This window comes from Gracilinanus agilis, chromosome 1, assembly GCF_016433145.1.
Source record: "Gracilinanus agilis isolate LMUSP501 chromosome 1, AgileGrace, whole genome shotgun sequence".
Classification (NCBI taxonomy): Eukaryota; Metazoa; Chordata; class Mammalia; order Didelphimorphia; family Didelphidae; genus Gracilinanus; species Gracilinanus agilis.
Genome location: NC_058130.1, coordinates 255,376,449 through 255,402,475, shown reverse-complemented (window position 1 = coordinate 255,402,475; position 26,027 = coordinate 255,376,449). Strand labels below are relative to the sequence as shown.

The 26,027-nt window shown below is 41.0% G+C and overlaps 3 protein-coding genes across 3 annotated transcripts; 2 read left to right on the top strand and 1 right to left on the bottom strand.

Annotated features, from left to right (window-relative positions):
• Position 1: 1 nt before the first annotated feature.
• On the bottom strand, positions 2-3,955 carry ARMC5 (armadillo repeat containing 5; the record flags this gene model as incomplete). The annotated part of the gene is made up of 5 exons (XM_044679613.1): positions 3,430-3,955; positions 1,773-1,880; positions 846-1,632; positions 345-449; positions 2-272 (listed from the first exon to the last, which is right to left on the bottom strand). Coding segments are annotated over exons 1-5 (1,743 nt in total), but the record flags the coding sequence as incomplete, so codon positions are not given.
• Positions 3,956-4,813: 858 nt separating this feature from the next.
• On the top strand, positions 4,814-8,562 carry LOC123231282 (zinc finger protein 660-like). The gene has a single exon (XM_044657539.1). It carries the CDS (start codon positions 4,839-4,841, stop codon positions 6,441-6,443), a length of 1,605 nt encoding a protein of 534 aa, XP_044513474.1. The 5' UTR covers positions 4,814-4,838; the 3' UTR covers positions 6,444-8,562.
• Positions 8,563-24,075: 15,513 nt separating this feature from the next.
• On the top strand, positions 24,076-25,004 carry LOC123231281 (cytochrome c oxidase subunit 6A2, mitochondrial). The gene is made up of 3 exons (XM_044657538.1): positions 24,076-24,196; positions 24,450-24,586; positions 24,859-25,004. Exons 1-3 carry the CDS (start codon positions 24,124-24,126, stop codon positions 24,940-24,942), a joined length of 294 nt encoding a protein of 97 aa, XP_044513473.1. The 5' UTR covers positions 24,076-24,123; the 3' UTR covers positions 24,943-25,004.
• Positions 25,005-26,027: the final 1,023 nt, after the last annotated feature.

Genomic DNA, 26,027 nt, shown 5'->3' with positions numbered 1-26,027 from the left:
GGGCCCGAGGATTTGGGGGACCAGGGGCCCCAGTCACGTAGCCTAGTAGACCTTGTAATGCTGGGCCAGTCACCAGTGCCCCACTGGGATCTGGAGCCTGTGAGAAGCGTGACAAGAGTAAGAGGGCTGGCCCTTCCCGTCCCCACAATTCTTCAGCCCGACCAGATGTCCTCAGTGGGGGTGGTGAAGGGTTTGGGATGTTGCCTGAGTGGCTAGGAGTCTCTAGCTGAGAGGTGCTTGGGGTTTCCAGGCCTAGGGTAGCAGGGTTTGGAGTAGAGGTTGGTGGGGGATGGGACACCGTGGAAAAGGAAAGGCTATCCTGTGAACATTGCTGTTGGAGGGATCTGACTGGAACAGCTGGAAGCTCTGGCAGAGGGCAGTGTTCAGGGGACCAATCTGGGGAGATATCTCCAGGTGCCACAACATAGCCTTCTGATATTAGCCATGACCTGGAGACCAAAGAGAAAGGCATTTAGTGATCCTATCAGGTCTGACAGAAATCATATTTGTAAAGTACTTATCATAGTGCCTGGGACCATAATAGGCACTTAGTTTAAGCATTAACTAAAAATAGCCAGAATTTATATGCTACTTTAAAACAACAACCCTGATAAGTACTTTTACTTAGCAGATGAGAAAACTGAGGCAGACAAAAATTAAGTGGCCTGCCCAAGGTCATACAACTAATAAATGTCTGAGACTGGATTTGAATTCAGGGCTTTCTGACTTCAGGTCCAGTCCTCTATCTATTATGCCATTATATCAAGGATTATAAGACTTAGAAAAGAGTGGCAGAACGATCAGGAATTGTGAATCTAGAGAGACTATTCAAGATGCTAGTTTACCTGAGGCTCCTGAAGCTCCCAGCTTCTGTCGGCCCTGGGGTCCGTTCCTCAGGAAAGTCACAGGAGGCAGCCTCACGGCCCTCTTCCTCTTCTTCTCCAACTTCACCACTTAGCTGCCCTGCCAGCAATGGCACAAGCCCTAGTGCTTGCAGTCTTCCTAGGGCCCCAGTGTCATACAGGAAACCAACAAGTGCTGCTACCACACGAGGGTGAAAGGCTCCTGCCCGTGGGTCTCTCAGAAGGGACATGAGCAGCTCCAGACCTCCAGCATCCCTTAGTCGTGCTCGGTTAATGGCCTCACGGCATAAAAGACAGACAGCCCGTACCAGGGCTTGCTGGGACACTGGGCCTGCCCCACTGGGCCCCCTTCTCCTCCGGAGTTCACTAAGTAGTACTTCCACGCCGCCAGCATTGCCCAAAGCAGGACGAACTAGGCCCTGGGCACATAGGTTGGCCAGAGTCAGGATGGCTGCATCACGTACTGTCCGCTTGGGGTGAGTGGCCAGACTCACTAGGGGTCCCAGTCCGCCACCCAGGCTTAGCTGTTCAGCACAGGCCCGTGAGCAGCCTCGGCTTAGCTCCAACAAGGCCCGGGCCAGGGCTGAAGTCAAGGCGGGGTCAGAAGTTGTAGCCAGTAGCTCTGCCAGGGGTCTAACTGCCCCCTGTTGAGCCAGGGCCAGGCGGTGCTGAGGTGAATCAGCCAAGTTGCGGAGGGCACGGACGACACTCTGGAGACACTGGGAATCCTGAGAGGCAGTGAGGATCTCAACCAGCAGAGGCACAGCACCTAGATAACAGAATGAAAAGGAAGGGTGAAGAAACATGTTTGACTCTTCCAATTCTGAACTCCTGTTTTCCCTTTTCTCCAAAATTTGGGTACACCCTCCCTGCTGTTCTCATCCCCCTTTTGCCTCATGAAATTCTTACCAGCCCTGTGGATATCTCCACAGCTTTCAGCTTCCATAGCCAGGTTCCCTAAGGCTCGGGCTGTCCGGTTTTGTATGCTGTCAGTCCTCACACACTGTAGGATGCTTACTAGGGGAAAAAATTGAGCCAGAGGATAAGAAGACACACTTCAGGGGCTTATTTTTTAGTAGACTGTAAGGGCATAAAGTATCATCTAAATTTTCACCCTTTCATCCCATCTCAGAACTACTATTTTGCATAAAACAAGCACTTAAATGAATTTCATCATTTTGTGGATAAAATTTTTTTGTACTTTGAAATCCCAATTTGTCAGTGATTTGCTGTATGATTTGTACTAAATTTCTCAACCTGAGTTCTGAATTTTCTATTGGTCAAGTAAATAATAAACCCTATTTTTACAACCTTAATCTTAACAGAAATACAAATGAGAACAATGATTAAATAATAGCATTCCCTGGAGTTGGTCAGTAACAGAAGCTAATATGAACCCTCCTCCAATATGAGTCTTTCTTCTTTCCTCCTACAGAATACTGACACTGGTACCTTATTAAAAAGATTACCCACAACTTCTGATTGGATCCTAATGACTATGGTTGTCCCCAAGAAGCATGACTGGGACTCAGAAGAATGAACTCTTATCCAAGGGAATTCTCTCTCTGCTGGCCAAGGAAGGGGCATAACAGTCTACTTTTAGACTCTTTTTATGAGCTGTTATGCTTGAGCCTGTGTTCCAGAATGCTGGGGGAATGTCTCAACGTCCTTTGAGTGTCTTATATGTTTTCTGCATGTTTTTATGAGCTCCTAAGGGTCATCTGCATTTTCTGCATTTTTTTTGGTGGGGTGAAATAAAGACTGCCTCATATGCTATACTCAAATCACCTTGAGTGCTTATATGGGAGTTGGGGATCCCTCTTACCTATATCTTAGAAGCAAGTTATATCTATTATATTTAGAGAGTATTCTTCAAGCAAATTCCAGGTGGGTGCAGGATAAAGAGCTAGAGAGCAAATGACCACTTTGGGTCAGCTACCAGAAAAAGATCCAAGAGTTGGGAATTCCTCTTACCTATATCTTAGAAGCAAGTTATACCTATTATATTTAGAGATTGTTCCTCAAACAAATTCCAGGTGGGTATAGGATAAAGAGCTAGAAAGCAAATGACCACTTTGGGTCAACTACCAGAAAAAGATCCAAGTCTGGGTGGGGTGGGGGTCACCTCCATGACGTGGGTATTTCAGTAAAGAACTACATTATGGCAACTTAAAAGACATCACTCTGGCCTAAGTTGAGTTCACCACTCCAAAATCATTCAAATAATTGTCTTAACTCTATTTTAATAAGCCTATATGGGCTGAAAACAGGACTATCGTGGGATATAGCTCGCTGAGTATTTAAAGATAGACATCACAGTGGGAGAAGAACCCAGAATACTAGGGGGGCTGTTGCGTCACACAAGAGGTCGTGATATCACAGAAGACCCTGTGACGTCACAAACCCTGTCCTCTTCCATGAAGGGGGAAAAATCATCCCAAAATAGCGAGATCCCCCAGAGATTCTGGGCTTCGGAGATCCTGTCGCTTTAAATCCGTTGTCAGGAAGGGGAACAGCAAAGGGGCAAAACCGAGTCAAGGCGAAGGACGAACAGCTGGACACTCACCAAGTGGGAGAATACCGCCGAGTCTGCGCACTTCAGTCCGACACGCCCCCTCCGTGCAGCAGTTGGCAAGGATGCTGAGGGCCAAATCGAGCGTTCTGCGTAAGCGCGCAGGCGCTGACGCAGCAGCGGGGGGGGCGGGACCCGATGAAGGGGCGGGACCGGCGGCGCCCGTCGACGTGGCTGGTGAAGGGGCGGGGCCGGGGCCTGCTGGGGGCGGGGCGGGTCCCGCCGCCACTGCTGCCGTGCGCCGCAGCAGTGCGAGCAGGGGGCGGAGCCCACCGCGCGCCCGGAAACGCTCAATATCCCCCGCCGCCTTGACGTGGCGCGTGCGAAGGGCTAGGAGCGCGCGGCTCAAGGGGGCTTCGTTGGCTGCCGAGTCCTTTCCCCCACCCGGCCCTTCCACGGCCGCTGCAGTGAGCTGCGCGAGGCAGAATGAGAGCGAGTCGGTGGGGGTCGGTTTCGCCGCCGCCATCTTGGCCTGGGCCTGAGGCCCCACCCCCCTTTTTCGTGGCTCCGCTGAGAACAGGACTGGAAGGATGGGGCGTGACTGTGCACGTCTCCTGGAGGACGCCTTTTAAATGGCACCGTCGCTGTGATGCACACTGGGAATTGTAGTTCACACCTCCTCGGCTCCACTTCCTGCGAGACTGCCGATCACGTGGATGGTGGGCTGTGACCAACGGCCGTTCGAAGCACGCGAGGCATGACGGGAGTGGTAGTTCTTTGTCAGATTCTCTGTATTGGAGACTGGGGCGCGGTGGACGCTGGGATACGTAGTCCGTGATTATCTTGTACAGCCTATCGTGGGACGAGCGGAGAACTCCCGCTCCCAGGGGACAACGCGAGGCCCCTTCCTCTCGAGAACCCAGGCGTCCGACCATGGAGTCTCCGGACTACACGGTCCCCGGTGCCCCAAACTTCGCGCTCCCCGGCGCGGCCCCGGCCCTCTGGCATTCTCGGCCGCCGCTGCTCCCCCTGGAGCCGGCTGCCCCTCAGACACGCCCTTGTGGGCTCCAGGGTCGCAGCGTCGGCCCCTGGGGTCCCGCCCCCCGGGCTCACGGCCGCAGGGGGGCCGCGAGCTTGTCCCGGGTTGTCGGGGGCCGAGAGGACTGGCAAGCCTTTACCTTTTTTCTCGACACGGTGAGTTAAAGGGTTAAGTCCACAGAGGATCGCTAGGGTCTGGGTCCTAGAGAGGCCAGGCTTGGGGGGGGGGCGGGTTTCCGGTTCCGGTGCTCGGACACCTGGAACCTTAGTGGCCCACCCCAGCTCTGGTCGGTATTCGGGGCGAACTCCAGCCCCGTGGTTCCCGTGATTCGTACTGTCCACCGACTTTCTTCTAAGAAAGGACTGGACCTTTTCTCCTTTTCCTCCTCTTTCCCTCCTCTCTTCTTTCTCCTCTCTCCTCCAGGATGGAGAGAGGGTTGGAGCAGAGGGACCCTGGGCTCCAGGCACACGAAGAAGAGGGTCTGAGAAGTGACGAATCCCAGGATGGAGGAGAGAAACAAGTAGGGGCCGGAGGGCTGGGACGCCGGAGCCCCAAGAGGGGTCTGAAATGCCCCTTTCTCACCTTAAGGCACAGAGATAGGGAAGACGCAACTCTTCAGCCTGGAGTTCTTGAGGACGAGAGGGTTCCAGGCCTGGCTTCTGGAGACATGTCTCCCAGCCCTGTTTTCAAGCTTCCCTCGGGCCCTCCGCCCGAAAGGCCTTTTCTTGTCTGGCCAGGCCAGCCAGCTGCCTGTGAAATGATGTTGGGGCTCCAGAGGCTGTGTGGAGAGGGGGAGGAGAAACTTACAGGAATAGGTCTCAGGACAGCTTTTCCAGGGTCCAGGCCCTTTGGTTGCTACCAGTGCGGACTGACTGTAGCTTGTCTCCCAGATCTGATTCACCACCAGGGTACCCACCCAGGGGAGAAGCCATACAGATGTCCTGAGTGTGGGAAGGAGTTTCGAAGGGGCTCAGACCTAGTGAAGCACCACCGTGTACACACTGGGGAAAAGCCATATCCTTGCCCAGACTGTGGCCGTTGCTTCAGCCTTAGCTCCAACCTGATCCAGCACCGGAGATCACATACTGGCCACAGGCCCCACAAATGCCCAGACTGTGGTGAGGGCTTTGGCCGAAGTTCAGACTTAGTAAAGCACCAAAGGGTCCATACAGGTGAGAAACCATATACTTGCTCTGAATGTGGCAAGAACTTCAGTGTCAGCTCCAACCTCATCCAACACCAGCGAACTCATACTGGAGAAAAGCCATATAAATGTGCAGACTGTGGAAAGAGCTTCAGCTTAAGCTCTAACCTGCTGCAGCATCGGAGATCACACACTGGGGAGAAGCCCTATAAGTGTGCTTGGTGTGGGGACAGTTTTGGCCGAAGTTCCTATCTGCTCAAACATCAGCGTTCCCACACAGGTGAGAAGCCCTATAACTGTTGTGAATGCGGCAAGAGTTTCACTAATAGCTCTGACTGTCTACGCCATCAGCGGACCCACAATGGTGAGAAGCCCTTCAAGTGCCCTGATTGTGGTAGAGGCTTCAGTGAGCGTTCCCAGTTCACAGATCATCAGCGAATTCATACAGGAGAGAGGCCTTATTCCTGTTCAGACTGTGGCAAAAGCTTTTACCACAGCTCTAAACTTATCAAGCACCAACGTTCTCACACAGGAGAAAAGCCTTACAAGTGTCCTGAATGTGGCAAAAGCTTTGTGGATAGTTCAAACCTCCTTCGGCACCGACGGACCCACATTGGGGAGAAACCATATACTTGTAGTGTCTGTGGAAAGGGGTTCAGTCAGAGTTCCCATTTACTTATCCACCAGGCAGCCCATAGTGGTGAAAAGCCCTATGTTTGCCTTGACTGTGGGAAGGCTTTTGCCCGAAGTTCTAATCTAGTCCAGCACCAGAGAACCCATCAGGATGGGCGTCCCTATAAATATCCTACCTTTGGTCAGAGTTTTGGCCTTGGCCCTGAATTTGTTCAGGACCTTGGGAACTCTTCAGGAGCTGATTTTCTCTGACCCCTAGCCACTAAAAAGTGATAGAGCCCAGGCCCAGATATACTCTGGGTCTCATTGGGGGTGTCCTTTATGTCTTAGAACATATTTTCTATTTTGGGGCAGGGACATAGATTCTGAGTTTCAAATATGAAGACTTCCTCCATTCCTCCTACTCTGCTAGAACTTTCAGTTAATTGATGGGCTAGGCTTTAAGGACTAGGTAAAAAAGACTTTAAGGGAACACCATAGTTATCTTTCAAAATTTCAAAGGCTCTTATATAAAAAAAGTCATTTGATATAGCTCCTGGTAGCAGAACTAAGGCCAATGAGGAGTTAATTAAAGCTATCTGTTTTTACAGTGGGACTAAAGTGAGAGCTTTAATTTCCTGTTACCTTCTCTAAGCAGAGACTAGATGACCATCTGGGATATCATAGTGGATTTCAACACTAGAATGGAGGTTGGAATAGATTATACCTATAAGGTCTTTTTCTAACTTCATGCTCTATGATTCTGTGGTACAAAGGCTTTGGGAGAGTTTTTAGGACACCCTAAGCTAAGATGTCAGGAGACTTCACTGATGCTATGGGAAGGAGCTCTCTTGTCGTAGGAGGGAATAGATTGATACTCAGGCCCAACTACATAGGGCAAAAAATGGGTGGGATAGTTCTCATGTGCTCAGCACCTGAGCCCTGGAAACTTCTATGAGAATACTTGGAACCAAGGGAAGATGGGTAACTGAATGTTCTTAGATTGTATTGGCCCTTAGCCAATCTACTTAAAATTTGTTATTACCAGCCTTACTGACCTTTCAGAGTTCTTATGTTGCTCCCCACTCACAAGAAGATGTTGTATATGCTTCATCACATTAAGATGTTGAGCATTTTGTGTTCTTTTTCCAAGGAATAGTTGCAGAGCTTAGGGAAGAATAGTGTTTAATTCAGAGGGATGAATTACTAATGATGGAATTTAATCTAGCAATGAGAGATTTGGGGACTTAGTGGAGGACCGTTTGCAAACCTTCCCAAGGAACAGTGTTTCCAGCTACAGGTCCAGCCTATCCCTATTTCTTAACATTAACACTGTTCCTCCCCCCTCCAATTTGCCCAATGTAAAAGTCTTGGGAAAATCAGACTGGTTGCATTGAGGCTGATTATGTCCTTCCATAGATCTTCTTAGAGAACTTCTCCCTGTGAGGTCTGGAGTGAATACAACCAATCCTTTGCTACAGAAGATAGTTCTGGGCTGTTGCCCTGGCATAAGGAGAAGAGGCCCTGGGATCTTTGGATTTGGGGAGGATTTTGAGGGGCCTTTGGCAATGTTGGAATGTTTTGGTTCACAGAGCATATATGTTGGTTCCATTTCCTAGCCCCAATAAAGATGATATCTGTGACTGATTATTGCTTCAAACTCACTCATCCATCTTATTTTTCTCTAGAGGCTTTTCCCTGTTCTCCAACTAAATGGTTTAATGGGGCAGGATATCATTGAGGTTAGAGACTCACTTCTGTCAAATATCCTTCTTCTGGCCTCAGTGGGTATATCTTTCTAAGGCAAGAAAAAGGGTATTTGTGGTGACTGCTATTCCCCTGCCCCCCAACTTCTGTAAGAGCCTTTTACCTTAGAACTGTTCCACTTACATTATTTGGCATATCCTCCCAGGAGTACAGAAGGAAGGAGTATTGTCTCCATTATATAGATGGGGAAGCTTGAGCTGTTTTCTCAGTTGGTATTTGAACAAGTTGTCCAAATCTCAGCTGAAGGGTAGAGTTCTAGAAAAAAAACACTAGATTGGGAGTCTGACCAGAATTCTAGTCTCTTATCTGACATTAAAGATCTCCCATTTAACAGATAAGGAAACTGAAGGATCTATTTTGGATGTTAATGGGCATTGACTGAAAAGCATAAAGTACTATACATGTATAATGGATTAATCTTGTTTGTACAACACTGTAGCATACTATAGTATTTTGTATATGTCATATATGGTAGATAGCATATATCACAATATATTTTCTCAGGGTAGATAGTCTTCATTTTGTAGAAATATGGATACTGCCAGAATGGTTGGGAAGACCAAAATTTTGAGGAAAAGAAAAATATTTGGGACTGGAATGATTTAATTTTGAAAATAAAATTGTAACCAGGACTATTTTATTGTCTTTTAAATAAACAATTGTTCTTTTTTCTTTAGAGAAGAGAATTGATTGATTTGCTTATTATTGGTAAGTGTTAAGGTCCAATAGAATAAGAGTCTTTTCCTCTAAGTCTTGATGGGAGGAGAGGAGTGCTAGACTCAAGAGTCTGAAATTCTATATGGTTAGGCCCCTGAAAAGAAAGGGTTGAGATTCATGAAAATAAAACTACCGCACAGGACAATCCTAGATTCCTTCTAATGCAGAATTCATTGGGAAGTGGAGGAATAGAAGATGGGATTAGATAACCTGGTTATTTCTCAGTAATCTCAACTTCAAAAATGTAGTTGAATCTTAAATTACCTATTAAAGATCTGTTATCTAAAAACTAAACTATAAGCCTATCTTTAACTTAAATTTTTATTCTTTTTAATTGAATTCTAATGATCTTTAAGCATCAAGGTAGTTTTAAATTTGGTATTCTAGGATTTAGCAAACAGCACTTCAGCTTTTATTGATAATGCATTTGCAGAATTTTGGCATTCAACAAGCAAACATTTGTTAAATGTGTCTTATGTGTCAGACGTGGTTAGATTCCCACTTATTTGTCTTTTTAATCTTTAAAAATTTGGTCTCATAACAGCTTTCCTCCCACCAGACCTCATCCCTGGGTTTCTTCCTCTGGATATTTTTAAGATCTAAGAAACCTCTCATGAGATATGGAGACAAGAAGGGGATAAAATACACCAGATGCAGGTCTCATTTTATACAAGAACAGAGGGAATCATCCCTGTTTTGTATCCCATTCCCTAACTGATGGTGCCTCAAATCTAGTCATCTGAAGTGGTGATAATAACACAGTTCTGATTTCAACCTTAGATTTTTACTCTAAAATATATTGATGACACTGACCTGCCTGTTACTTTTTTAGCTTTCTGTTTTTTTGTAAATTATTTCTCTTAACTAACATTTTACTAGCTTAAAGACCTTTGGCTTGATAGCTTTAAGAATTAAAGGAGATCATAATACATTATCTTTCTGAGTCCTTCATTTTATAAATAAAACCGAGGGCTAGAAAAATTTGTTTTGCTACACACAAGTAGTTTGTGTTTCTGGTCACATGAGCAGTAAGTACCAGAGCCAAGATTCAAATAGATCTTCTGATTAGAAATCTAGGACTTTTTGCCCTAAGCTAGTGTCTGGTCTACAAACTGGAGGCCTTACTCTACTGAATTATTAAGGGAAAAAAATTAGATAAGACAAGGCCTAGTACCAAAACAGGAGAACACCATCATTGTGGAATTCTTCTAGAGAAGTGTCTACTTGTCCTTATCCTTTGTTTATTCTCTCCAAAAGATTATCTTGTCCCATGGGGTCTAATTTTGATAAATTTCTCTTGAAAACTAATAAAAGGCTTTTTGAAAATTAAATAAAATTGGTCCAGTGCTTGGTGCTTTGTGCATACCTCCTCAAAGGACTTCAGCAGGTTTAACCAAATTTGTAAAAAAGAAACGGGTCTTTTTTGTTTCTACTTTGTTTACATTCCCATTGTATCACCCTTGCCCTCCCAGAAAGCTATCCCTTAGAATGAAAAGAAAGAAAGAAAAACAGTTTATCAAAACTAACCACAACAACAAAGTCTGCCATCTATAGTGTTCTCATATCTATCTGGAGTTGGAGTCTGGTCAGAAGTTTCTGTTTTGTTGGTTTTTGCATTTACACTGTTTATATATATATATATATTTTTTTTTTTCCTTGTTCTGTATTTGCATCACTTCATCTCAGTTCATATAACTTTTTCTTTGCTTCTTTATTTTCATCATATTTGTTGTTTCTTACGTAAGCACAATAATATTCTATTATTAACCAAGTACTTTGGATCATGTTTTATTAGTCTTCCTATCTCCTTCCTCAGTAAGTAAATAAATATTGGTTGCATTGAACTGCTGCTAGGGAAAGAGTATTTGACCTTAGTTTCGGTGGAATAGGAATTTGGACCCTGATACTCTTGACTTCCAATCCAGTGATTTTAATGCTGTAATCAACTGTAAAAGGCAAGTCCTCTACACTTTCAAATTTAGGTTGGTCTTGAATTACTATCTATACTGCAATTTTAGAGAGTAAGATGGGTAACATCTGTAGGTTAGTAATGAACTGGTAGAAGTAGGAAAAAAGGAAATAGGAAGAAGGGATATGGTGGATGAAATCAGCAAACCACTCAACATTATTTTTCATCTCAGATCTTTGTGTAAGTGCTCAATAATTAAGGATTTTTTGTACCTTAGGTGTCGCATTTGAAAAGTTGAAGTTTTAGGGCACAAGATTTCTTGGGAGTTCAGGCCATTGCTAATTCCTCAGTTCAGTTCCTTAAATATGAGCTGCTTATGTCTAGCCCTTTCCTATGTGCTGTGATGGAGACATGGAAGGAAATGAACATGATCCTTGACCCAAAGTCCACATGGCCTTTAAGGCCATTCAAAAATGGTTTCTTTCCCCTCTAGGAAAGTGGAAAGTGAGGGGTTTGTGTTTCTGTCATCCCAAACTTCTGTTAGGAGAGGAAAAGGTAGGCAGTTACAGGATGGAAGAGACTTTTAGTAGAAGAAAAAGTTGGAATTTAGCAAGTGGTGGAGGCCACAGTCTGCTACTACGGGTATTGGGTTCTTAGGGTACATGGCCATAATGATTCAGATACACTCTTTTGTCTACCTCCCTAATTTCAGCACATACTACTTGTGTGCCATTTCTGCTATCCTCCCCATCCAGGACAATCCTCCTGGCAACACCTTTTGTTTATATACCCAAGAGTCCATCTGTCCCTACTGAATCTTTGCATCTCCCTTCTGTGCTCTTCACTTAAAATTTTCCTTATACTCCACCCCATGTTCCTCCCTCCAATTCTGCATGTTCATCAGTTTATCATCCTTCATTTCCCCATTCTGAAGAAAAAACAAGTTTGTAGGAAAGGATGATCTTGGAGGTAGCAGAAATACTGTGCCGCTTATTGAGTGGAGTGTGTGTGACCTAATCAGACTTGTTTCTTAGGAAAATCACTTTTGGTGACTGGAACTTTTTATTTGACTCTATTAAGGGTACTTCCATTATTATAAAGTTCTCACATACACAATAGTATTATTTTGAGAACATTTGCAAATAGGTTGTTATTTAAAAACCTCTGACACTTGTGAACCTATTTTTGCAAGGAACAAGTCATAATGGAGACATTACAATTACTGCCTTGGGAACAAACTAACTTGCGGAAAAACTTCTGTGGCAAAAATTGGAAATTATAATTAATGATTATAATTATAATTTCCTCTCCAAAAGTACTTGTGCCTAAATCTAATGACATATTTAGCTCACCCCATTTTCTTTTAAAAGTTGCCAAAATTAAATTTGAACCCCATTTTAAAAATTAAATTCACCTCTATTTACAAACCCATTAATTATACACAAATAAGTAATTCTGCACACTTCTCAATATACAGGACTTCCTGGTAGAGTGTGTGTTTTTATATATATATATAAAAATTTTTTTTGCCTTACTAGAAAAAAAGTTAATGAAATATTATGTGCCTAGTATTTTAAAATTTTTTGTCTTTAAAACTGATACCTGATATAAATATGCAAATAAAGCTGACATCTTAAACTCTTTTATTGTATTTTTTCTTGATTGCATACAGAAACAATTTTAACACTAATTTTCTGATACTTTAATCCATATTCTCTCTCCCTCTTCCCCAACAATCAGCAAGCGATATGATAAAATGTTAAGACATATGCTATCATGAATTACATATTTCTACATTTCTCTCACATTTCTCTATTTACTCCTCTATTTTGTAAATAAACTTCTAACTTGAGATATAATAACTTCACAACCACGTTATTTCACATAATTTAAGTCCAACCACTAAATTTAACCTTTACAGTATGAAAGTAGGATGAGATTAGAGTTTGGGTTGAAGTTGCTCCTACATTCAGACCAGAAGGGCAGTTCCCCTTTGTATAGCTGCTCTGATATGAGTTCAGCAGGGAGCTGGTGGCAGTGATGCATACTTCACATACCACAGCAGTGTGGCTTTGTGCTATTGTGGATATACTGCTATTGTATCACATGGGAACTTTGGTGGAAACTTTTGCCATACTTACAACAGGATTAGGGTGTTGGGCGAAGCTTCTGGAAAGGCATTTTCCATTTTAGTATTTTTGTTTTTTACTTTGAGAAAATTTGAGACATAATTTTTTGGCTCCTGGAGCCTTGGGTAGATGAGTAGTTTCCTCAATGGCATACATACACTGTGGTTCTTTTCCTCATTTTCTAGTTAAATGTTCAGGATACAGTCCCTATAAGTATTCCTATTGGTTCCTTATCATTTGGTTTCCATAGTAGCTTTCCATGTCACTTTTTCTTCATTTTTGTTCTTAATACCTGTAGGAAATAAAAGAGATTTTCAGGAAAAAGATTGAATAGGAATGGGTATTAGCTTTGGACATAATCTCCTCTCCTGGTAGCAGCAGAAAGGTCTGGAAAGCAAGAATGAGATGTCTCTCTTAGAACACCAAATATCCTTGGCTCTTTGAAGGAAAATGGGACCCTGGAAGCAGTAGGAAATTTAGGTAATTAACAAGAAAACACACGATACATCTACAATGAAACACCACAACTACAAATTCTCTATCCCACAACAATTTTTCCTTTTCATAGCAAGGGTGTCTGAATGACAAATCCAAGCCCTAAGTCTTGCTACTCATAATTGTTTCACATCTTCATTTTACTCTTTTGAACTATGCCAATAAGTCCTAGAATTGATATGAGTGTAGGGGTCCAACGGTAGTAAAGTAATGTATTGTGCTCACTTTCAATAAGTAAGATGAAACCAAATTATTTCACTGATAAGCTCTTCTAAGAAAGTAATTTTTAATGTGTAAATGGAGAGGGGGTACATCTTAAGCAGGGGGCTCATTTGAAGAGTGGAAAGATCCACTGAAGAATAACATACAACAGCACTCAGCCTGGCACCTGGCAGTTTGTCCTGTAGACTCACAGTGAAGAAACCTTTCTTGGTTAGCTCTTATGGATCAGGGGAAGAAAACTGGGGAAAGGGACAAATGCTTGGGAGTTAAGGAATGGGGTTGGCAACCATGGCTTAGTCTCAGCCTCTGATTCTCAGTGGCTATTCACTTCACCTCAGTCCTACTACCTAATCTGAATAATTTATGGAATTATGAAATGAGACAGGCACACTTGGTTCTTTAGCTACTCACCAAGACAATGGCAGTGGAAAGTGAAGTTGCAATCGCACTTGAAAAAAGCACAGAAAATACAGAGGTAAATAGACACAGGAAGGACTCAGGCAGATGGCATGGGTTAAGGATTGGGTGATGAAGGAAGGGAAGAAGGGGAAAGAAGGGAGGGGGAAAGGCACAATCACTCTTTTAACCACTTGGGAGGATTTGGTAGCATGGACCTAATGGAAATGGCAGTGTCCTTTTGGGCCATGAGTTTGAGGTCCCATTTTTATACGTTTTTGGGGTGGGATCGACAGCTGTGTCACCTTAAGTTAGTTCATTGACAAAACTACATTTTGTCAAAGTTGTTGGTAAAACTTTAAAGTTAACATATCCACATCATATCAGTTGTCAGCACCATTTGGAGTTCTGCTGATCTTATTGTGGATATTTAGGAACTCGTTTGTGATTTGCATATCAAAGTATGAAAAATTTGACAACAGTGCTTAGGTGGCTTCCTTTGATTCAGCATGTATTACTAGAATATTATTTTTGGTTAGTATGTGATATAATTTGTAAATTATGCTCCTTTGATCTTTGGGATGATTTTTATGTGAATTCCAGGTTCCCCTTTGCAATCTTACTTCATGCTATTGCTACCTTATAGTGGCTACTTATAAACTTACTATCCCAACTAGACAAGGATTGGGTGGTCAGGGGGACCAGAACAAGAATCAATTTTAAAGCAAAATTCCATAGAGGCCCTTGGGTCTTTTTCATCAGTTAAGTGGAGATCATGATAATACTAGCAGTATTTACCCTACAGCATTATCCTGAGATATTTCTAAAGTATATTAGAATATATTTTAAATTTCTATACAAAATGGTTTAAAAGTTCAAAAAATATTTTTGTTTTACAGGTTATATGGACTCTTCCATTCTCCTGAGAAATTTATTCCATGAGAATTGAGAGCTGACATTTTCTTGACAGAATTGGAGCACAGGACTTAACTTTCTCTTGATTTTAACCAAGATGGGTCAATTTAGAGATAGCTATGGCCTTGCTCTGTTTTAAGGGTATAAAAATTTGTTCTAAATTAATCTAGATACAAAGTCTGGGCTGCATGAGTAAGACTTGGACTTAAGAAATTTGGCAATCTTATTCCCTCATTTGCTTATATTCAGTCCTGAGGGTTTCTGCTGCTGTCAAGACTTAATCTAGGAAAAACATTGATTGCTCATGGGTAGGACGAGCTAACATAATAAAAATGACCATTCTACCCAAATTAATTTACCTATTTAGCGCCATACCTATCAAACTACCAAAAAACTTGTTTACTAAATTAGGAAAAACTATAACAAAGTTCATTTGGAATAACAAAAGATCAAGAATATCAAGGATAATAATGGAAAAAAATTGTGAAGGAATGGGGCCTAGCAGTACCAGATATTAAACTATACTATAAAGCAGCAGTCATCAAAACGGTATGGTACTGGCTAAGAGACAGAAGGGAGGATCAGTGGAATAGACTTGGTGTAAGTGACATCAGCAAGACAGTGTATGATAAACCCAAAGAGCCCAACTTTTGGGACATGAATCCACTATTTGACAAAAACTGCTGGGAAAATTGGAAAACAATGTGGGAGAGATTAGGTTTAGATCAACATCTCACACTCTACACCAAGATAAATTCAGAATAGGTGAATGACTTGAATATAAAGAGGGAAACTATAAATAAGTTAACACAGAATAGTATACTTGTCAGATCTCTGGGAAAGGAAAGATTTTAAAACCAATCAAGAGTTAGAGAAAATTACAAAATGTAAAATAAATGATTTTGATTATATCAAACTAAAAAGCTTTTGTACAAACAAAAACAATGTAGCCAAAATCAGAAGGGAAACAAATTGGGAAAAAATCTTTATAACATAAACTCTGACAGGGGTCTAATTACTCAAATATACAAGGAGTTAAACCAATTGTATAAAAAATCAAGCCATTCCCTGATAAATGGGCAAGAGACATGAACAGGCAATTCTCAGGTAAAGAAATCAAAAGTATCAATAAGCACATGAGAAAGTGTTCTAAATCTCTAATAATTAGAGAAATGCAAATCAAAACAACTCTGAGGTATCACCTCACAGCTAGCAGATTGGCTTAAAAGGGGAGAGTAATGAATGCTGGAAGGGATGTGGCAAAACTGGGATATTAATGCATTGCTGGTGGAGTTGTGAACTGATCCAACCATTCTGGATGGCAATTTGGAACTATGCTCAAAGGGCTATAAAAGAATGCCTGCCCTTTGATTCAGCCATACCATTGTTGGGTTTGTACCCCAAAGAGATCATAGATAAACAGACTTGTATGAAAATATTTATAGCTGAGCTTTTTGTGGTGGCAAAAAACTGGAAAATGAGGGTATGTCCTCAGTTGGGGAATGGCTGAACAAATTGTGGTATATGCTGGTGATGGAATACTATTGTGGTCAAAGGAATAATAAACTGGAGGAATTCCATGTGAACTGGAAAGACCTCCAGGAATTGATGCAGAGCAAAAGAAGCAGAGCCAGAAGAACATTGTACACAGAGACCAATACACTGGTAAAATAGAATGTAATGGACTTCTGTACTAGCAGCAATGCAATGATCCAGGACAGTTCTGAGGGATTTATGGAAAAGAACGCTACCCACATTCAGAGGAAGAACTACAGGAGTGGAAACACAGAAAAAAAATAGCTGCCTGAACACATGGGTTGAGGCAGACATGATTGGGGATGTAGACTCGAAACTACCACACCAATGCCACCATCAACAATTTGGAAGTAGGTCTTGATCAATGACACATGTTAAAACCAGTGGAAATTCGCATTGGCCATGGGTAGGGGGAGGGCGAGGGGTAAAGGGGAAAGTAGGAGCATGAATCGTGTAACCATGTTAACTTTTCTAAAAAATGAATATTAATAAATGTTAAAAAAAAAAGAGAATAGGAAACTAAAAAAAAAATTTAATATGCTTTGACTTCACCTAAAGTCAGTGAAAGACTTAAGTTGAATTATTCATATTTTAAGTACTGTACTGAAATATCCTTAATCAAATTTGTCTCCAAGGCAGCTGAGTTATTATTAATAGCTAACAATAAATAATAAAAGAATTGTTCAATTTTTTTTGAATTTTAAACTTATCAAATGTTCTTTTGAAAGGAAAATCACAAACTCTTCCACAGGGTCACAGAGCTAGAAAGTATCTGAGGTCATATTTGAACCCAGGACTTCCCAAATCTAGGCCTGGCTCTCTATCTACTGAATCACCTAGTGGCTCCTCTAGATTTCTTTTAACATTTATGTTTTCATCTCAGAGTTTCTATTCAATTCAATTCTGGTCTTTTCATCAGGAATGTTTGAAAGTCCTTTATTCCATTAAAGATACATTCTCTCTCTTGCTCCCCCTATCCTAACTCCCACCGATTATAGTCAGTCTGTAGGGTAAATTATTATTGGTTGTAAACCTTTTTCTTTTGCCTTCTGTAATACTGCAAGTCAAAGATTTATTCTCCTTTAAGGAGGTTATAATTGGTTGCTGACAAGTCTTGTGTGTTCCTTCCTTAGGTTCCATAGTACTTGACTTTCTTTTTGGCTTCTTGTAGTATGCTTTCTTTAACCTAAAAAGCTTTGGATTTTGGCTAACTTCTGGGAATTTTCACTCCTGGATTGTTTTTTAATGAAGTCTCTTTTTTTGCTCTTTTTTCTCCCCCTTCCAATTTTACTTTGTCCTCTGGTTCTTATAAATCTGGGCAGCTTTCATTTATAATGTCTTGAAATATGGTATCCAGGCTTGTACAAGGAGTGCAATGATCTTAAATTCTCTCTCCTTGACCTATTTTCCACATCAGTTATATTGGATGTTAGACTATAAGGTCATTTTCTCTTATTTTTTAAATTCCATTGAGTTTGTTCTAATATATCACTTTGTCTAATGGAATTATTGAGTTATTTGGTCAATTTTAATTTTTAGAGAGTCCACTATTTGGGTAAAGTTTCCTCTCTTCTATTTAGAAATATTTGTTTTTCTTACAACTTTCTCTGCAGAGTTCTTATTTAAATTTTTAGCTCTTGCTTCATCTATTAGGGATACTTGTAGTCCTGGGTGGACAAGCCATAACCCTCTTGGTTATACTTCTGGAATCACTTTCTTCTAGGTTTTCTAGTTAGCTGATTCAGTTCACAATATTTCTTCATTATGTTCAGTCTTTTCTTATGTTTATTTATTCAGAGCTCTAGCCTGAATTCTTCATTTGAAGCATTGTGCCAAAGTCAGGGCATCCTCTTCTGCACTTGTGGATGGGGTAGTTATGTACTCTTTGATCCTAACCTCAATTTCTGAGGTCCAAATGCTGATTTTCACCTCCCTTTGTGTACTTTGGCTCAGAGGACCACCAGGCTTTGTTATTCCCAATCAATTTTGAGGTTGACTATCTCAGGCCATGGTGCTACTGTGGTTTTCTGTTTTCCTCTGGTGCTTTCTGGGTCAAGAAGCTGACAAACCTTGTTTGGTCAAATGAGCTTTTGCTGGTTTTCTTGGTTAGCACCCCTCTTTTACACTGTACTTTTGGCTGCCTTTTTTTTTTCCTTTCCTGATATAGTCTTGGGCTGAATGATGAATTAATGTTTCTCTTTGAATGCTAGAGTTTCTGGGAGATCTAATATCCTCCATCCCCTTTTATGCTGCCCTCTTAATGGAGTTGATAATCAGATTTAGTTTCTGGAAGTAGAAAATGCCCCCCAAATGAATAATTCACTGCTTTAGTGCCACCTTGTGTACAGTCTGGTTTAGTTATCTCACTTGTTTACAGGATGATGAAAATGAGGCTATAGTTATAGGATTAATCCTACAGGAAGTCAGATAGCTTCAAACTCAGTTTTAGCTGTATAAACTACAGCCCTGCCCAGTTGGCTTACATTAGATGAGTATCCCTTAAATTAAAATTAAGAGCAACAGCATATCAAAACAGGCCCTGTAGAAACACTTTAAAAATTGCATGTTTTAATAATTATGATCAAGTAATGTATCATCTTTTTCATATAAAAGGCAGCAATAACCTGTTTTGACTGATAGAATCCACTAATTTAGAAAGAAATTTGGACAGTCAATTCGACAGGGGTGAGGAAGAATCCATAGCAGCTCTATATCTGTAACCTGTGAATATTAGCTCTTAACCTTTTAAATAATGAAAAATCTATAGCTTCTGGTCAAAAGTGATTGTATATTTCTGAAAATATCTCAGAGTACAGGTCATATCTCTTTCAATCTTGAACTCCTTCCCAACTTCAGAACTCAGTTCCTCCTCTACATTTTTTTTTAAACCCTTACCTTCTGTTTTAGAGTCAATACTGTTGGCTCCAAGGCAGAAGAGTGGTAAGGGCTAGGCAATGGGGGTTAAGTGACTTGCCCAGGGTGACACACCTGGGAAGTGTCTGAGGCCACATTTGAACCTAAGATCTCCCATCTCTAGGTCTGGCTTTCAATCCACTGAGTTACCCAGCTGCCCCCCTCCTCTATACATTTTGAAAATTCTGAAGAATTATTTTATAGAACTAGGCAAACTAATAATGAAACTCATAGGATGGCGAACAGGGAAAGAATCTCGAGGGATATAGTAAAAAAAAGGTGGGAATGGGGGCTTAATAGTAACAGATCTCAAACTATGTTACAAAGCAGTAATTCTCAAAACAACTTGATATTGGTTAAAAAGTAAAAAGTGATCAATGGAACAGATTAAGTATACAACAAATAGACATAAAGGAACCCATTAGTCCAGTGTTAACCTGATGAACCCAAAGACCCCAGATACTGGAATAAAGACTCTATAGTCCATAAAACTACCAGTAAAATTGGACAGTTGTATGGAAAAAAGTTAGATTTACAACACCCCATACCTTATGCCAAGATAAGCTTCAAGTGGTTATGTAAACTAAATATAAAAGGTCACATTATGAGCAAATTAGAAAAACAATTAAAAAAAACTACCAATCATATCTATGGATAGAGGGAAAGTTCATGACCAATTAAGGAGTAGAGAGAATCACAGAAAATAAAATGGATAATTTTGATTACATGAAATTTAAAATGTTTTAAATAATCAAATTCAATAAAAATTAAAATTAAAAGGGGAAACAATTAGCTGGGAAAAGATCTTTGCAGCAAGTTTCTCTAACAAAGATCTAACTTCTAAGATATGTAAGGAATTGATTCAAATTTATAAGAAAAATATTATTTTATTATAAATTATAAGAAAAATGACAATTCCCAATTCGACAAATGGTCAAAGGATATAAATGGGTAATTTTCAAGGTAAAAAGCCTGGGCTATCTCAATTCATATAAAAATAATGCTCCAAATCACTAAGAAAGGCAAATTAAAGCAATCCTGAGATTCTATCTCATGACCCTCAGGTTGGCAAAGATGACAAAAAGTGAAAATGACAAATAGTAGAGGGATTGTGGGAAAATAGGCATTGTCTGACATATTTATTATTCATCATGAATGAGCCCAATCATTTTAGAAAGAAAATTGGAATTATACACAAAAAAGTTATAAAATAGAGCTTTGAATTAGCTATACCACTGCCAAGTATTTCTGTTCATTAACATTTTTTAAATTAAAAAAAAAATGCTAAAGGATGTGGTGGAGGCTAAAGTTGGCAGGGATCAGTGAGAAGCTGGGAGGTAGGAAATCTCTGTATGACTGAGACTCAGGGTCAGTACTTGTTATTATTGTCTTAATGTTTGGGATGTTTTCAGTTTAAGGTTTTGAATCAATTGGCAGATTTAATGGCAATTTAAAAATTGTAAAAATCGCATGCCTGAATAAATTGAACAGTCTGTCATTGAGATGGTTTTTAGATAGTCTTTCAATATTCATTGAAGATACTGGTTGAAATATTTTTTCTTTCTCTAAGTTTGTCCCTAGTTTATGTTTGTTGTTCAGTTGTTTTCAGTAGTACCCAACTCTTTGTGATCCCCATTTAGGATTTCTTTGGCAAAGATACTGGAGTGGATGGTCATTTCCTCATTTTACAGATGAGGAAACTGAGACATAGAGTGAAGTGATTTACCCAGGGTCACATAGCTTGTAAGCTTCTGAGGCCAGATTTACTCAGGAAGAGGAGTCTTCCTGACTTCAGGCTCAACACTCTATCCACTTAACTGCCCCATTTCCCACCCCAGTTTAGGTCCATATCTGTATCATAGAAGGAATTTGGTTAGGTCCTTTCTTTTCTTATTTTAGCAAACAGTTTATAATATTGGAATGGATTTTTATTTAAATGTTTGAAAGAATTCATTTGAAAATCTATTTGGTACCTTTTTTTCTTTTGGAGTTCATTAACTACTTGTTCATTTTTTCTTCCTGAGATTTAATTGTCTAAATTCTCTATTACTATTAATCTAGGTATTTTATATTTTGTAGATATTCGTTTCACTTAAATTATCACTTTTATTGGCATATTTGTTAAAATAATTTCTAATAATTTTATCTGTTTCCTCATTTATTTTGGACTTTCCTTTTTATTTTTGATGTAAGTGATTTGGTCTCTCAAAAAATCTATCTTTGTTCTACTATTAAAGTTTTTTAAAACGCCTTCTAGTTTTATTTATCATTTTCCCCTTTTATGCTTAAATGTGGTCAGTCACTTCTTTAATTTACAGAATGTCTCTTTTGGTTAGTTGGGTTTTACGTATTTTTGTTGGCTTTCTAGTTTGTTTTTCATTTGTGTTCACAATTCACTCAACACTCAACTTCCTGAGTTCAAATATGACCTCAGATACTTACTATGTGACCCTGGGCAAGTCATTTAATGCTGCTTTACTTTCCTCATTTCTCAAATGAGCTAGAGAAGGAAATGGCAAACCATAGCAGTATTTTTGCCAAGAAAACCCCAAAACAGGGTCACAAAAATTGGACACAACTGAACAATAGGAATTCAAGCCTTTCCACAACTTGATACCAGCCTGCCTTTTCAGTCTCATTTCATACTACTTACATTCATGTGCTCTACATTCTAGGCAAGCTAGACTACTAATTCTTCCCCAGCCTTGACATTTTTGGCTACCTGAATTTGCCCGAGCCATCATCCCATATACCTGAAATGCTCTTCTTCCTCATTTCTTCCTATTATAATTCTTACCTTATCTCAAGGCTCAGAACGGATTTTACCTTCAACCTGGAGCTTTCCCTGATCCCTCTAGTTTTTTGTTTTTTTTTTGGTGCTCTATTTACTTTGTATTTTACTTATTTATGCACATGTTTGTCTTCCCAGTAGACTATAACCTCATTGAGGGTAGGGAATATATTTCATTTTTATCCCAATATCTTCTGCTTCTAGTATAGTGTCATGTACAGGCTTGATGTTTACTGAATTTAAACTGAATTCTTGAATAAGGTATTCACAATGTCATAAGTTTGAGACTTTTTAGTAATTTATAAATCTTCAGCCTCTTTCATTTTTGTACCTTAAATAATATTTCTCAATATTTTTTGCTAGTCTTGTGATCCTAAATTTGAAATTATGCCACTGAATATCAGTTATGTATATGCTAATTTAGTTTGAATATCTTTTCAAGTTCTTCATATAATTCCTTTGCTTTTTCCAGAAGGAATGAGAATGTTGAATGGCCTCTGGAAACTTCATTTCTGTGGAAAATTAATATTGAATTGTGAAATCATTTTTCCCCTTAGCCCCTCCTCAGAGTCAGGATGAAACAGTTTAATTCTAAGCTGAATTTCCCCCCAGGGTATGAAAATGGTTTTAGTTTTTTGCCTTTATTAAAGATAAAAGGGTAAAGGGTAGGGCTAAGCAACCATCATAGTGAACCCTGGATAAGGGAAGTTTGCAAGGTCTAGCAGCCATGTTGGACTCCTTGTGGCTAAATATGTTGCCATCTTCCAGGATAAGCAAGGACACTCTTCATTTTGTTAAAGTAACGTGGGAAGAGTTGAGGTCTCTCAAGTCCCCTACCTCAGTGGCTATTTATGAATCAGAGATGTCTTGGGATGACCAAGGGAGGAACTGAGTGATCAGCTCACAAGGGGTTTATTAAAATTAAAATTCTCTGGAGACTGTTAGTTTTTAAGTATTTATTAAATAATAATTTAGAAAATCAGGAAAGAGAAATAAAAGGCCTCTAGTCATATATGGCTGGCTATTAACTTTAACAAGCCTTTTCCAAGAGCTGGGCTGAGAGCTGAGTCAGGAGCCTAGATATGCTTATCTTCTCTCTTTGGATTCCCCCCACACCCCCCTCCCAAAACCCTTCTTTCTTCTCACAACTCAGATTTATGCTCTTGGTGATGTCCTAAATATTTAAAGGGATGAAAAGAGGGATTAGATTTTTTTATTTGACTTCAGAAGACAGAACTAGGACCAATAATACTTCTAAATTAAAGAGAGGCATTCTGGCATAAAACAGGAAGAACTTTCTAACAATGAGTTGTCCAAAAATGGAATGGGTTGACTTGTGTGGTAATGATATTTCCTCCCATAACTGGAGGTATTCAGAGACTGGATTGGCATCTGTGAAGGTTGTATAAGTGATTCTTTAATTGAGTGGGTAGCTGGACTATTTGAATAGTCTCTAAGGTCCCCTTCAACTTAGATTCTGTGAACATTCTTAAGTGGCCTAAACTGACCAGTCTGGCTCACTCATTATTCTTTGTCATACTTCCCTTTTGAGTTACGTGATGTTCCACTTTTTTTCTGGGTCTCAGTTCCTCTTGTTTCCCCCCTCCCTATTGTGACATCTTTACACCCCCTAAATGGAAACAAACAGGATAGTAAACAAATTATATTTCCCCCGCAAAAGAGGAACAGAAGACATTTGCTAAAACTGTCTTTCCACTGCAAAAAATAAGCAAAAAAAGTGCTGTATTGATGTTGAAATATCCTCATACCAAGAGGCCACAACAAAAAAATTAAATTAACAAAAAAAGTTGTATAGCTTAGTGAAATTGCTTGTTAACTTTGGGAGGGGGTAGGAAAGAGGAGAGATAAACAATATAAATCATGTAACCATAGGGGAAAATGTTTTAAATTTAAAAAATTAAATAAACAAAGAACAGTAGTTGTGATGGAGTGAAGAACCAGCTGAGAGGGACTTTTTGGCTCCCTTTACTTTCCAGAAGGGCAAACCCAGCCCCGTAGATGTAGACACTTCCCTAAAAATAGCTACCCCATATCTCAGACCTAACAGGTGATTGGCCCAGAGGAGGGGGAATTGTGGGACTTAAGAAAGGAGACTCAGAGGGCAGTGGTCCGTCTGTTTCTCAGTTTCGTTCACTAGCCAAAATGATGGCACTGTATTTGAGGCCTTTGAGCAGGGGACTGGCTACTTCGGCCAAGGAAGAGCACGGAGCAGGAGGTGAGTCGTTAGAGGCACACTTTGGCGTCCTACTACTTCCCCGGCTTTTACCATCCGACCTCCCAGGCACCCTACTTGCCACTTCATCACCCCAGTAGCCGTGACCTCTCTGTGGTTCTGTTTCTTGTTTATATTTAAATCAAATGCCCCTCTTCTTGGCCTGGGGAAGCACACGTTTTTTTTTCCATCTCTTCCTATGTGCCTTACTTCTGCTCTGGTCCCTTTCTCTCCTGTTCTTGCCCGGGCTGCTCAGGGAAAACCTGGCGTCTGCTGACCTTCGTGCTAGCTCTCCCGGCCGTGGCTGTCTGCACCCTCAACTCCTGGCTCCACGCAGGGAAGCATGAACGACCTGAGTTCATACCCTATCACCACCTCCGCATCCGTACCAAGGTAGGGCAGGACTTTCCCCTGCCTGGGGAAAGGGCGGAGTTGACGGAGAATGCTACGGGTAGGGGGAGTGGGGGGTGGGGTCCCAGCTACAGGGGCAGGAGTACAGGATTCCTGGGACAGGATTCCTGGGACTTAGCGAGAACTGAGGGCAGGACCCCCAAGGATTTTTGGGGAAAAAATGAATTTCTTTTTAAAGATTCTTTAAAAAATTCTTTTGAGTTCCAAATTCTGGGTTTAAAAAACACAGACACACAACCTCTTTTTCTCCACAGCCTTATTCCTGGGGTGACGGCAACCATACCCTGTTCCACAATCCCCACGTGAACCCCTTGCCCACGGGCTATGAACACCCGTGATCCCAGACGCCCTAGAAGTACAATAAAGGTCGGCCAGCTTCAGCCCGAGTGAAAACCAACAACTAAGCGACTTTTGAAAAATTTTCCTACGCGCATGCCCAGTATGGAAAATGTGGGGGACGGAGGCGGGGTTTGAAGCGGGGCCGGAGCTGGGAGGGGCTGGGGGCGTGGCAGCGGCTAGCGACTGGAGAACTAAGTACAGGGAGCCAGGCCAAGCCTAGGAACATGTTCCCTAAATCCCTCTCCTAACCCCACCGCTTCCGGAGACACACTAGAAACCAATATTCGTCCACCCAGATCCCAGATGTTCACTCTACTGCACTTAATGTTTTGGGACACAAAGTAGCTTGCTTTGGGTCAATGTTGAAAGAAAAATAATCTTTCTCTTTTCAGCTTTTGCCCTGATTAAGGAAGCAAAACTTTAGGATAAAGAAAATGAAGAGAGGAAGCAGCTAGATATGGATAGAGAGCCAGCCTTGGAGAGGGGAGATCCTGGGTTCAAATGTGACCTCAGACACTTCCTAGCTGTGTGTCCCTGGGCACATCGCTTAACCCCAATGCCTAGACCTTACCCCTCTTTTGCCTTAGAATGGATTCCAAGACAGAAAGTAAAGGTTTAAAAAATATATTTCAAGAGAGCTGATTGCTGGAGATCAGCCCCAATTTAAAGGTGAGCCCGCTTTTTTTTATAATAAAGCTTTCATAATGAGATAGACAATTTTGACAGTTCCCATCAGCCAAAAAGGTAGGCCCATGCAGTTCATTTCCTTCCCAAGAAGTGGGTTTTAGTACTTGACATCTCACACAAAGTGGCCATGTTAGACTGAATGATGTTCCCTCCCTCCCCCAACACCCATTAGCCAACAGGATGTGGGAACACAATGGGTCAGCATCAAGACATTTTTCTCTATGTCTTGGCTTGGCTACCCACCCTCTCCAAATGAATTTAAAATGAAATTGTTTGGCCCTTAGAGAACTAAAGTTTAGAAAGCATTTCCTTAATGCTATGAATGCAATTAGATAATATTAAAGTTTGTATGGCTTTTAGGAGGGCCTGTGATTTCATAGGAGCAGGAAAGGACCTC

What these genes read in the sequence shown, in the direction of transcription:
- LOC123231282 (XM_044657539.1), top strand. Translation starts at nt 4,839, where the DNA reads ATGGAGAGAGGGTTGGAGCAGAGGGACCCTGGGCTCCAGGCACACGAA.
- LOC123231281 (XM_044657538.1), top strand. Translation starts at nt 24,124, where the DNA reads ATGATGGCACTGTATTTGAGGCCTTTGAGCAGGGGACTGGCTACTTCG. An exon ending in GGAAGAGCACGGAGCAGGAG is followed by an intron (nt 24,197 to 24,449) that starts GTGAGTCGTTAG and finishes CGGGCTGCTCAG; the next exon opens with GGAAAACCTGGCGTCTGCTG. An exon ending in ACCTCCGCATCCGTACCAAG is followed by an intron (nt 24,587 to 24,858) that starts GTAGGGCAGGAC and finishes TTTTCTCCACAG; the next exon opens with CCTTATTCCTGGGGTGACGG.